Consider the following 14054-nt stretch of genomic DNA (forward strand, 5'->3'; position numbering starts at 1 on the left):
GATCAGTCCCTCTCGGAGTCTGTTGTCGAGTGTGATTCGTAGCGAATTCATCATTGTAGTGGCTGTCACACATACGGCCTTCTGAGCATCCAGCTTTCGAACGCGGCTACGATAATAATAATACGGCTAATAATAATAATAATAATATAGGAGAAATATTGGAAAACTTCAATGGTGTGATCGAAGTACGACTTTTGTAATATCACATAAGCATGACAACAATGAAAATGATTTTATAAACGTAAAAAGAACCAATTCAAATCATCCGTTCGATTCGTGTTTCGTCGTATTTTGTTGTTGTTTTATTTTGCTGCTTTGTTGCTCTATTTTTGTTCTTTGTTTTTGTTACATTTTCTTTTGTTTTTCCACTACTACCTGCCGTTTTCTCTCTTTCACATGCACACACATACAGGCGCGCGCGCGCGAGCGCAAGCTCACATACACACCCACACTCCCATGTTCGCTCATGCATTATTTTGTGTTCTGTTTCTAGGCTGCATTCCCTACTAACCCCACCATATGCACAACGGAACTGCATCGTTTCTCTCTCTCTCTCTCTCTCTCTCTCTCTCTCTCTCTTTTTCTCTCTCTCCTTTTTTTGCATTCTGTTCTCGTTTCGTTCTTAATTTCTTGCTTACTTGTGTTTTGCGTGCACCACCAACCGACCGACCGCCCCTACTTCTTTCACTATTGGAGAAATGGTTGAGGCAAAAAAACACATTCACGCGCAACTCCGCTTAATAGTTACTAAAACGAAACAAATAAACAAAAAACTATCCATCTCTCTAGTGAGAAACAACATGCACACACACACACACACACTCGCACACATACTATATCTCATCGCTTTTAGGCGCCGCGTACACGCAACGAAACTTGTAATTTTTTGCCATTTTCCGTATGTACGTGCGTACAAAACGCGATGGTCCTACACACTAAACAACTTACAGTCTACCACGAAAGGGAGATGTGTTCTTCTACTACTAAAGTACCGTCTGTGGCTGTGTCTGCTTCACCGCCCCTTTTCCTGTATCTTAACAACCACCGGGCCACATCGATTTGCCCTTTAGACATTGTGTAAAAGCCTAACGAAATTGTCCCACCTTTGTTACTGCGATCGAAAAGTTTACGAGAAAAAGGACATTCGTTTGCGATGCTTCCAGTGTTTATATGTTTTTCACTTTTTGCTTTTTGATGAACGATCAGAAACCTACACTGTTGCGTTCAACTGGAATTCAAAACTGTTAAGCTTTGTTCATTAATAATTAGCGGTTATAATGTAACCTAATTCTGAAATGCAATCAAGACCCCGTCGTGTGTGTTTGCAATGTATCTTCCACGCTTGCTGTTTGCCGCGCGCGGTGCACGAAGAAGATAAACAAAATAGACAATCTACATCATACTGGGGTGCTTTGTATAGCTGCTCGGACATGAATATTATTACGCACTTTACTATACCTAATCGATCCTCAATTGCGATCTTTCCAGGTATGACAAATCCTATGCCCAAAAATAATGCACTAAAATTAATATTTCTGCAAGTTTTCAAAAACATTTATGAATTAGAGTGCGTTTAATGAAAAACATAATTTGTAGTTCCCATGTGAGGTTGTTTTCCGGTGCCTTACGACGCTTCCAATATGCTCACGCGTTTGAGGATACGCTCAAAGTTGTTATAGTTGCTAGAAACGTGACACATAAACAAATGATTTTCGATATAGAATCCACCAAAGGAGGATCACAAAGCGTAGAGTGATCATTTCTATCACTTTTATTTCTAATACGATCCCACCATTTGGGTTTATGCCAGTTGTGGCTCCAGGGCACATGCTCACGGGGGATGTTAAAAGGGCATTAAAGTTCAATTGGTTTTCTACAGAATATCGAATTGCAACGATCGCTTACAGAGAGTACAGTTTTTATCAAACCGTGCCCCAAATTGTTTACTTGTTTTCACATACTTTCCATAGCAAATGGACTTGGAGCGAAATAGTAATGCGAATTCATTTCAAACATAAAAAGTTCAACCTGATGGATAGTTCCTTATTGTCCTCACGGTATGTTTTCACGCGTAGGGACACTCCCTTGGCAATTGAACAAAAAAAAGCTCAACAATACAGACTAATTGATAGTGAATGCAAGCGAGAGATAAAAAAGAAACAAAAAAATCTTAAACTAATTATTAGGAATATATTTTTACAAAACAAACGCAACTAATGCCGCGACTATTACAAAAAGAATATGAAAAAAGAAATAAAGAAAAAAAACAGAAAAAACTCATTCAATTCATGTTTATCCTCGCACTCTAGTATCTCCAAGAGTTTATAGAATTATTGTTTACTCCGAAGAACTCAACATTGGTTGCCGCCCAGATGTATAGAGTTGCTAGGTAGAAAGTAGTAGTAGTCACTGGAAAACATCACTGCTTTAGCGTCAAAATGTGCTTTGATACAAATGCGCCAACAGAACATGCATTTTCTACACATGCGTGTGCTACAACGCGCTCCCTAATATTACTCATGCATCCGCGCTTACGAACATGCACAAATGCGCCTGTTCTCAAATAAGAACCGTGCGGTGGATGGTTGCTGGTGTGTGCAATGGACACAAAATCCCCAATTTACTTTCAATAGAATGCACAGAAAAATTAACAAAAAAAATCTTAAATATTACGCTCACACATACATGCTCTTTCTCTCTCTCTCTCTCTCTCTCTCTCTCTTTCTCTCTCTCTCTCTCTCTCTCTCTCTCTCTCTCTCTCGCTGTCTCTCTATCTCGTAATGTGTTGTGTGTTTGCTCTGTTCGATCGCAGTAGTAGTATGATGACATCGTGCTGATAGGTTCGTAGAGATTATGGTTTTCTCATTAACCGAACACCTACTTTGTCACTGCTGTCTTGCTTCGCTGATGGTTATGATCGCGCATGATCGCACATTCACACACACAAACACGCAATCTCACACTTTTCGCATATGTACGTGTTCCGAAATTCCTCTAGAGGAAAGGTTAAACCTACGGCGGCTTTTCGTTTAATGCAACACAGTACTGCTGTTCACATGATTCCCTTTGAGACATAATGAAGTAACGCACACGATCTCTGCTGATGGACTAAGGATGGGGGGGTATATAAGAAAAGTTGGTGGTAAATGGTACCTCCCCCGATCCAAACGTTAAAAAACCACCTACTCGTCCTGCATATCCTCCGGCATTTCATGTGGATTCATCATACCTGGAACCGTCATCAGCATACGTCGCTTTTCTTCCTGTATCTTTTTTAGCTCATTCTCCCGCTCTTCCAGGTACAAGTCCGAATCGTCTTCCCCGGTCACCTCCTACAAATACACAGCGGAATAATGAGAACGTATAATATTGAACCCCCTTCAAGGGATGTGTCAACAACCTTTAACTTACCTTAATTTGAATTAGGAAATCCCGTAAATGCTCCTTAAATGCGTGCACATCCTGGTCTAGATTGAACAGGCCAGTAACGAAAATCTTGATCTGATTGCCAGTCAAGTGGCTAAAGGCGGACTTGAGCAGCATCGCCACATACTCCTGAATGTTCAGTACGTTGTCGTCCGAAGGGCCCAACTTCACCGTGATGCGTCCCGCCTCCACCAGCGAGAACATGTACGCCAGAATTGTTGCATGATTCTGCAAACTTGCCGTATGTGACGTGTCAGTTACGACTGAGAAGATCTGCATTAGTATGTCTGTGTAATACGTCTGATAGAAGCTTTGCGCTGCTTGCGGGTGCTGTTCGAGATTTTGAAGCATCTGTACAAAACAAAACAACTATTAACAAAGGATCTATTTCGCAGTTTACCAACACACCCATACCTGCATCAGTATGTTTAACCCGGTATCGGCCACATTTCGCATTGTGTGCTTGAACGCCCATACGATTGAATCGAACACAAGTTTAAACTGTTCGGGCGGAATGCTGAGGAACGCTTTGAAGCAGTACATGTTAACCGCTTGGAGCAGTTCGTAGAAATTCGTACGATGCTGGGGGTAGTCTTCGAAATTTTTGTTGATCATATCAAGCGTGCAATCAAACAGAGCGTCAAAGATTTTTGGTATCTCCGGCGTGATGACAGCCTGTAGCCGATTTACAATCGATGCCATTGTGCTTAGAACTAGTGGTTCTCGCGCATTTGGAACCTTAGTACGCTGCGAAACAGGACAAAACAGTAACATGATGAATGATCTATATTCTTTTGGAGCCGGGACTCTAGCACGTAGTTCAAATCTTACCTGATAGTCGAACAGTACTGCCTCCAACAGGGGTGGAATGAAGTTTTCCATTACCATTTTTGCATCGTTCGACTTCCATACCCACTCGGAGATGAGCGTGAGCGTTTCCTTCTTAACGACATGCATCGCCTTGATCAGTGGCTGATTGTTTATCGACAATCCGTTCAGCGATATTGCCTGTGTAATGTTCTCCGACATGATCTTGTACACGTTCAACATGTCGAGATAGATGCGCCCAAGCTGCGACACGTACGAGTGGCCCAGAGCTTTACATGCGCGCACGTTCGTTTTAAGTATGCTGCCAAGCTGTTTCACAGCGCCCATATCTTTTAGGATGTCAACGTTCTTGGTCGCTTGTGAAATGATATCGTCCCAAACCTGCAAAAATTACCACCGTCAGTGTGTTAGAATAAATGTTGTGTAATGAATGATTGTACTAAATCATTGAATGATTGTACTAAATCACCTGATTCGGCAGCATCATATACTTTTCGATCAGAATATCCTGCTGCACCTGGTCCGCCTGAGCAGAGATCATGTAACCGACCGCTTCATAAAACGTATGAACCTATGGCGAATAATGTTTACATTAATGGTATCTCTAGAATTCCTGCGACATTGTGCTAACTAGCTCCTATCTATCAACAAACCTGCTGTGGTTGAAGATCGCAGATAATGCTGCTCATCGTGGCCAGTATTTCTTCGATAAAGGTACAGGATTCGTTTGGTTGTAGCTGCACAAAGTGCCGGCGGCATTTGAGCGCTATCTTGATAAAAGTATCACAGGCCATATCCTGTACACCATCGTGCGTTTCGTGCATGAACTCAAACAGTTTGTTCACGACCGTCTTGAGGAACTTCCAGTGAGCCCGCAAAAAGCGTGGATACTGTCCGACTACGTACATGATGTTAGACGCAATGATAGCCTTGTTATCTTTACCTGAAACAGCGAAAAAATAGATGGTTTATAAATCAACCTCCCTAGAAACATTATTAACCTCCCTTCGATACAAACCTTTCTTGTGCTCACAAAGCCCTAGCAGCTCCTTGATGACAGTGACCAGGAAACGCTTCTCGTCGTCCTCGAAGAATGCTCCCGAAATGGAACCTATCGCCCAGCAGAGCGTATTTAGGTTCTTCCACGAGAACTCGCTACCATTCACCTGGTTGTTCAGCTTGTCCGTCATGATGCGCTCCGTATCAGCATAGTCGAGATGCGTCAGGTAGACCAGTGTTTCGCGCATATTCTTGTACAGATTAATACTATTTGTGTCCTTCATGAACTCACGCACGACTTCACCATTCTCGTTTTCCACCACCAACACTTCCTCCGGTTTGGCCATGCGCGAAATCATGATGTAGCGCACCTTCGACAAGATCTTATGGTAAAAAGTACGCCGCTGGCTAGAGGTGTGTGCCTCCTTGTACAATTCACCGGTTAAACTGTTCCAATACTCCAGGCATATTTTGAAAATTTCCACATCTTCAACCTCGGAGATCATCACCAGATAATCTAACGCCTTCAGGACCACTTCCATCGTGTCGCGCTTCTCGACCAGCGTCGCGTGTACTCGTAGGAATGTGCACAGAAACATGGCCAGGTTCTGCACGAAGCACTGCTCATCGTCCGACCCGTTCATATATATCTGGTTCATGTTCGTGTTTGGTGGAATCATCGTGTCAAACTGTTCCATGGTCTGCTTGAATAAGGCAATGAACACGTGATCGTAGCTCGCCAGCTGTAAGCCCGCGATCTCCGACAGGCACATGATCGTGATGTTGCGGAACATCGGTATCGTCAGGAAGCGACACACCAACATATCGATGAGCTTCGTCTCGAAGATGTATCCTAGCGGAATCCAGTTGAGAAACTTTAGCAACGTCTGCAGCGTCGCCGAGATGAGCGGTGCATTTAGCGAGTTCTCCAGCACGAACTGGCACAGAGTAAAGACTTGTGCAAACTCCGAACACATCGTGTCCTTCAGATGCTTTGCCTTGGTTTGCGTAATCTGGCCGGAACAGAAGTCGAACACCTCTTCGCTCAACAACTTCAAGATGATCATATTGTTCTGGCACAACGTTTCGTTCGTTTTCGAAGCGCCAACGATGTCACTAATGAAAGTTTCCCAATTGTTTGGCCACTCGCGCTTCAGTATCTGCACCAGAATGATGTTCAACTTGTTTAGGTACACCTTGTTCGCTTCCATCATTGCGGGATCCTGTGACGTTTTGATGATTAGACCCACCACATACTTCTTGATGCCTTCGCACTGGTTACGGGGCAAAATTTTCCAACGCGTCTTGATCACTTCCTCCAAAATCTGCAGCGCGTAGAACTTCGTTTGCTGGTTTTGTGAAAACTCCAATATGCTGTCGACACGTGTCCACGCATCCGGGTGTTCCTTCAATGTTGTCAAAACGGTTTGAGCAAGCCGCAGCTGCTCGCCGGTGCTGTTGTACAGGCATGAGACGATGTTGTCCAGCAGGTCAATGTCTAATTTTTTCGAAAAGTCCAATAACTGGTTCGCCTCCTCTATGCGTATCATCGGAAGAGCCATCGTTATCGCTTTACCGTCGATTTCTTGCTGGTATTGCCGCGTTGATTCAATAATCTATTCCCAGCGACACCTCCTGAATCTGCTAGTTCCGCCGATACAATTTCCTCCACTACTCAATGGTCCGCTCTTTAAACACTCCGTCCACGCACAGCCACAAACATCAAACTCGCTTTCACTTCTATGCCCAAAAATTTGTTGCACACTTACAACACCACTTGGTGGCTTTATCAACTAAAAGGTTAGGGTGGTATTACTTGATGGCTTTACGTTCTGTCTTTAAAACAGGATAGTCCCGCGAACAGGAAGTTGCTGCAGCTTTCTTTACGATATGCACTTAATATACTCGCTTGCACTGTATTTCCTTACACAAACGCTTTGCAGTTAGGCTGGTCCCTCACACAAACCTGTCCTCGTGTGACAAACAGAATTCCATTAGGGTTGTAGAAGCGTGCGAAAATAATAAAAAAACGGTGAAATAACACAGTAATCGATTAGTGGTCATAATTAGTTAAAATATCAATGTCTCATTCATATAGCCGCTCTTTCGCTGTTTCGAAAAAAGTGAAAGAACGCTCTCCAACACAAATACACACATTCCGTTCTACCTCAGCCTTTTCATCAACCCGATGCTCTCTTTCGCACTCACACATTCTCACACCAGTCGCGATTGTTGATTTGCTTGCTGTCGTCCTTGGTTACGCATTCATCCTTCCGCATTCAACAACCCCCGGCAGGAGACGATCAATCTATGGATCCGATGGCGGACGAGATGGTGGCGGCGGTGGTAGTAGTAGGTTGGTTGAAAGGATGCACGGAATTGGGGAATCTCTATCTGATAGAGATAGAGCAAGATTATTATTCGTCACTCACAAACATAGATTCGTGGACAACAACCCTTCGAAGCATAATCACATGCAACGAAAACAAAAAAGCTTCCTTGGACTTTTTAACATAGCTGCAGTTAACAGTTTCAGATTTCATTTGAAAATAGAATTCAATTTTAACACGCTCTCTTGATCGGCCGCAAAATCGTCTAAAATGAAAGGTTTCATTTGAATAGAAAACGACATTTTTAATAAACTATTAATTTCATACTGTTTCTAAAAAAGATACTGCAACTGCTGTTCTGCGTTTGTTTTACGCGCCATGTGTTATCCTTATGTTGGGTTAGATAAGACTTTAATTTTTTTATGATTACCAACCGAATAAACGATAGAAGCTGCTTTTATCGTCAGTCTTGTTCTCTCGTTTGAAGATCGCCGGATACTCTCGAACCGGAGTAATGTACTACTCAATATCGATGTACATCGTATCCGTAGATCGTAGTAGTGGTGGATTGTCTATAACATACACACATACATTCACGTGCTCAGTTGGAAAGAACGACGTCCTGACGACGACTGCTGAGATTCGCGGTATCTTTTAAAATCTTCCTTCCTCGTTCGCGCCGGCTTTCAGCAAACATTCGCACAATCTCGCTCAAACATACCATATACGAATAACTACACAGCAACTTGCATACTATCTCACACGCGCGCACTTATACATATGCATCTACGGGTGCTGCAGATGTGCGCACACTCAACTCACTCGTTCACGCAGTTGCCGAGATGCAACAGCCTCCAAAAGGAAAAAAATCAAAGGATATTGGGAGGCGCAATAAGTATGGGTTTTGGAGGGCACGAAGAATTTTGATTAATTTGCAAACGCACACCTTTGTGGCAAGGGAACAGAGGCAACACCGGTTCACTTGGTATGGAAGGTGCAACCACACTTCGTTTGTCAGGTTAATAGGGATGATGGTGTTTCCCCTCCCACTCCAGGATGCTGATGACGCACACAGCTCTTGTCGCGACAGTCCGGTAAACTAGTATCTTCAGTATATCTTAACGGTGTCGGTTTGGAGCTTTTCCTTTCGCTCGGTTGGCTTGTTGTTCTCTCGGTTAACTCAATAATGCATCCACATTCAGCAATCCTAAAACGAAAACAAAAATAATGTCAATCAATTTGGTTTTGGTAGGAGCTTTAACAGCAAAGGATGTACATAAAACACAGAACAGAAGTGATGCTGCTGCGCATCACACTTGAGCACTTTTAAGGATCCGCAATAGTATATACTGGCCTTCGTGTGTGGCACTGAAAGTTCAAGGATAATTAAGAGACGGAGCTGAAGAACACGCACCAAAGATAACAAATTGGCGACCAACACGAATTTCTATCAAAAACAACTGTTCAGCTAGTATGTTAGTAACTAAATGTGCCATTTTATCGTTGCATGCTTAGAGTCTCTTGGGAAAATTAGCCTGGTTTATCGATGTTCGTTAATTTTTTTAAATAATGCTGAAGATCAAGGACAGGATTGTTCATTAAATGTATGGTATATAGGAAATTTCCTACAAATTTCTTACATCTCCCCCGTTCTGTAAGAAATGAAAAAAAAAACTTTTTCAAATGCATATGTTTTATACAACTGTGGTTCAAACGATTTAGTGCATGGAACACTTTCATCCAGTCAAATAATTTAATAGAAAATAGTTTATTAAAACCGTCTTGTTGTATTACGAGATCATATTCGAGTACGACTGTAGTCTTACATTGAAAAAGAAAACATTTAGAAAATATTATTGATATAATATTATGTCATGGAACATAAACGACCCAAGCTAGGACAATAAATGTTAATCAGTAACGTTCGACTGTTTAAATACAATGCGTATGATTGTTGCATTGTTTGCATAGATAGGCAGACAAGCATCGAATTCGGTATAGTTTTCATCGTAAATCGTTACCGTTTTTCATTTCCCAAAAGCACACATACTAATTTATATGTCGTGAGGTTGTTGATTCATGCGCAAGAACTGTTCAAATACTTCTCCTCGTACACATGTTAACGTTATTCAAGATCAGGGGTCTAAAAAACTTTTCAATTCACGGGCCGCATTAGTTGAAACTACTGTAGTTGGGGGGGACACCTAGATTTTAACTTGCGGATTATTTACACAGAGGCTGGAGGCTGGCTCTTGAGGGCTGTAGTTTGGAGACCCCAGCAATAGAGCAATAGAGTTCCATCTAGAACTATCGTCATCCTAAAAACAATAATCTAGTTGTTTGTTTTGTGAAATCAGAATTCTAGCATCCAAAAATTTAAATCCCCTTGTTTTCGCTCAACGCAAGTTGTTCAGCGTGTTTATAATCAAACCAACGTGTAACTCTTTAATACGGGGGTGTAAACTAAGGTTAAAACGAACGCAGAACATTACACGCTGGACATCTCTAGCGGATGATGCAGCGCCCTATGGCTTGCTATTCTTTTTTTCTGCGGCGTCATTAGCAATCACTGTAAAACTGGGAATGGTACATCGACTGTTTCGGTTTGCTTACACTCCACCAACATGGAGAGTTTAAAATTGTAACTTTAATCTGCATTTTTTCAAACAAGAGAATGCGATAATGATGTAGCTGACGCGATGTTGTATAATGTTGATGAATAAAAAAATGCGTATTCAACATGCCCAGCAATGTTCGTGTATCTATTTTTCTAGAAAAATAACTTTTATAACCCTTCCACCAACGCCGTGTCAAAATCGTTCACAAAGCAAGAAGAACAAACCATTGGTTTAGATGAGGCCCGAAAAATATTCCACTCGATCCTGGAGACCTGTTTTTCATACGACAGGATCAGTACCAAATACTATTCGGACTGCTGCTACGTACAAATATAAGTAAAAAAAGCCAGAAGTAACAGACCAATAATTCAAATGCCACCCGGAAGTAGCCAGACGAGTACCAAACTTAAGCCTGATCGTTCTTCAGTTAATAAAAAAAATTAAGATGCGAAAACAAAACAAGAAAATACTTTGGTATTTGGTATGGGTAATACTTGTTTAAATTTCTTTGCTGGTTTACAATTTGTCTTGGTGAAAGCTTTGTAGATGTCACCGGAAAACAGCACAAAACACAAAACATACCATTTCCGTTGGAAGGATGTATCAGATACCGTGTCAAGGAAGAATGAGCGCAGAATATATAGGGAAGCGATACAAAACAAGGCAAACCCAGAAGCGGTCAAAACAACGCTTACAACAAACGGAAGAAGTTGAGCATGTTACAAAAGACACAACCCGTTCGTCGCGTGTAAATCGTCGGATCACCGACCAAACATGGTCCATCGTCACAGAAGATGCATGAACCTCCAGCATACAACAACTGCTCAAATGGAATGGCGGCATAAAAAAGCAAAAACGATGGGCCAAGAAAGAAGCCCTGAGTGGAGGAACAGTCGGAGGAGTATTTGTGAACGAATGCGTGCTCTAGGAGGGCATGAATACGTCACAAACACACGGATGTACGAGAGCAGCAGCATAAGCGCTAAAATTGCGCGCCTCAGCATTGCCAGACCCTGGTTTGAAACATACCATAGCACATAGCAACACACACGCGCTCACACGTTTATGTACACTTTGGCCCAAACGGGCTATTTGCGTTGCACATACAACGACGCTCAGGAAACTTGGGTATTGGAAATTTGGCGTTTGTTTGCCACGATCAATCTGCTGTCGAAACTCGAATTCTAACTACAAGCAGTGAAAGTACTGATGCTCTATTAACGTTCTATCTGGCCGACAACTCTAATCAAATACAACTACACAGATATCTTCAACAAGATAGACCTCACATCCAATGAAGATTCCATACTAGAGACTTTAACTCTATAAATCAATCTAACGTTACTGTTTGTTTTAGACGGTATCCATTTTAACGCAACTACAATATTATCTTGCAACATTCGCTGCCATTTGTTCTTTGCAAAAGAAAAGCAGAATGTTTTTGGGAGGGTGGGGGTGTACTTTCCAACCAACGGCGGTTCTGATCTTCTTTGAAACACACATACACACACACACATTCTCATTTCCCTTTTTACACACACACAGAACATACACACACATCACCAACAGCTGCAACACACAGCGGCGCTTTCAACAGCCAACTATAATCATTCTCTTGTCTCTTCTTTCTCCACTGATATGTTGCTATCTTACTCTTTTAGCTGCTGCTTTTCCTGCTCTAGCGGTAAACTTTTCCATTTCCGCGTGGGGTACCCTCTTCACTCGGATGGTTGGCCCTTTCCCGACAGATCGTTGGAAAAACTATTTTCACACTCAGGAAAAAAACACTTACACATATACACCAATCGTAAACACTTCTCATGGATTACTCAAGTAGTCCTGGAAAAACAATTTCTGTACCTCTGGAGGCTAAATGTGGTAATTTATCACATCAGTACACTATACCAGATTTTCCAAGAAGCGTGTGTTTTAGGAAACCGTGGCAGCAATTTCAGACCGAAAAACATTGCTGCCACCAGAAAAATCTGTGGATCTCTGGTTGTGAATTATACTAGAGATCGTTGATGATTGATGACAAATGTGTATATTAATGCTCATTAATGCTTTAACAAAACATACATTACTCTATGAACATTGTTTTTACACTATTATTCTTAATAATTCTATACAATGTTGGTTTCCATGAAATATTTAAACACAATGCATACACACACACATGCACTAGTTCAAGACATTCCGCGAAATGGTAGCAGCCTTTTGTCGCGTTACTTTACTTCGAGACCCAAGTACAAGAACCAGATCATAGCTAGCTAGTTATCCCAAAACACAAAAACAATAACCAGAACCAATTTGCAAGAGAAAAACAAACGCGCACCCGTCACGTTTCACCCACCATTTCTAAAACCCCTTCTGCACCCAAGCAACTAACGGTTTCGGCAGTGTCGATTTCGCCGTCCATTGCCATAAACCTAACCTACAATATTCACAGCCGTACCCCAACGTCTTGGCCAGAGGACGAGTGAAAGAGATGGAAAATCGCATTTTGTTCACTGACAGTTCCGCCAAATTTCTGCCATTTACACAATTCTGTACCATCTTTGCACAGAACACACGCACGCACACATCTACACTTACACATATTGAAACTAAGCAAGCAGCAATTTTTCCGCATGGAAGAATTGTTTAAAATTTCCCATAAACGATCGCCAGCAAGAGGCCAAAGTTCGTAAAAGTTGTGTTGTATTGCTAAACTCAAAAAAATAACCTCACTACAGACAAACTTCCACGGAGGACGCAATTGCGACGCACACGAAAAACGTGTATTCTCCAACACTACCGACGCTGTGCAGGCTTTTGGGATACTTGTACGAGAGCGCGTGGGGCGATGTGGATGGAAATTTCCATCACACTATTCCTGCTTCTTCCTCCACACCCATACACACACACACACACACGCACGAACAATGGAGATTTTCGGATGAAAGTTCCGCCGGGGTTAAACTCAGTGCGATGGACATTTTCTACCATTATCCAGGACGACTCTTCTCTCGCATTCACACTGACGCACACACACATACAAATGAACACACTCCAAGCACACCTAAACGGGGATAATCCGCAACACCAAAATTCATCATTTTGCTGCCCTGGAGAACGTTTCACGCACCATTTTCGTGCTTGGTGACTCGCTATCGGGCAGAAGTGGAATCGAAAAAAGGGCCACATTTTCTGTAGCAGGGTCACATTTTCTCCACCTCATCCTTCCTTACTTCACCAACCATTGTGTGCGGTAATCCCTCAGACACATTGCGTTACCTTTTGCCGAGGGTGGATATCCCCCGCACGGTAGTCTTGGCAATCTTTTACTGACGCACAGCAGTACACACTTCCGAAATACATTGAAAATGGTGAATTTTTAAAGAAATATTTCTTACGTTTTCCAATTCCGTGACAAAGTCAACAAGAACGCATTCACTCACACATCGCAGCACCCAGTTCGCAGTCACACAAGCAGCGCACTTTCTTCAAACTCTGTCAATGAGACTGCTGAAACAATAAATCGTCAGGCTGGTGTTCGAACGGCATTTTGACAGCACGGGTTGTTGAGCTTGACAACCGCAGATACGACTGCTTACTGGAAATTGTGTGCATTTTTGAGCGCTATCTTCTCTTGGTACGGTCGAATAAGTGTTTTGAATGTTAAAGTGGCAAAGAAACTAATCATAAATTTGCTGATGAGAGCATATTTAATATGCTGTGATATGATATTTAATCCCATCGAAATATAATTTATTAAGATTTTCAAAAATGTACAGCCTGCCGTTTTGCATTCAGTCTATCCGTATTGTCAAACTGAAACGTCACAGCATGAAATTTAAAAAGTATCAAAATT

At 42.1% G+C, this 14054-nt stretch overlaps 1 protein-coding gene across 5 annotated transcripts; it reads right to left on the reverse strand.

Annotated features, from left to right (window-relative positions):
- Positions 1-271: 271 nt before the first annotated feature.
- LOC128301328 (exportin-1) lies at positions 272-13686 on the reverse strand. 5 transcript variants are annotated; one of them, XM_053037744.1, is made up of 10 exons: positions 13597-13686; positions 8018-8790; positions 7462-7647; positions 5273-7219; positions 4908-5197; positions 4724-4825; positions 4258-4635; positions 3841-4173; positions 3412-3777; positions 272-3332 (listed from the first exon to the last, which is right to left on the reverse strand). In XM_053037744.1, exons 4-10 carry the CDS (start codon positions 6813-6815, stop codon positions 3183-3185), a joined length of 3162 nt encoding a protein of 1053 aa, XP_052893704.1. In that variant the 5' UTR covers positions 6816-7219; positions 7462-7647; positions 8018-8790; positions 13597-13686; the 3' UTR covers positions 272-3182. The 5 variants fall into 5 exon arrangements, with proteins under 5 accessions (XP_052893704.1, XP_052893706.1, XP_052893705.1 ...); XM_053037746.1 differs by having other exon boundaries at positions 7409-7647; XM_053037745.1 differs by lacking the exon at positions 13597-13686 and adding an exon at positions 12797-12928.
- Positions 13687-14054: the final 368 nt, after the last annotated feature.

The sequence above is a fragment of the Anopheles moucheti genome, chromosome 3, assembly GCF_943734755.1.
Source record: "Anopheles moucheti chromosome 3, idAnoMoucSN_F20_07, whole genome shotgun sequence".
Taxonomy (NCBI): domain Eukaryota; kingdom Metazoa; phylum Arthropoda; class Insecta; order Diptera; family Culicidae; genus Anopheles; species Anopheles moucheti.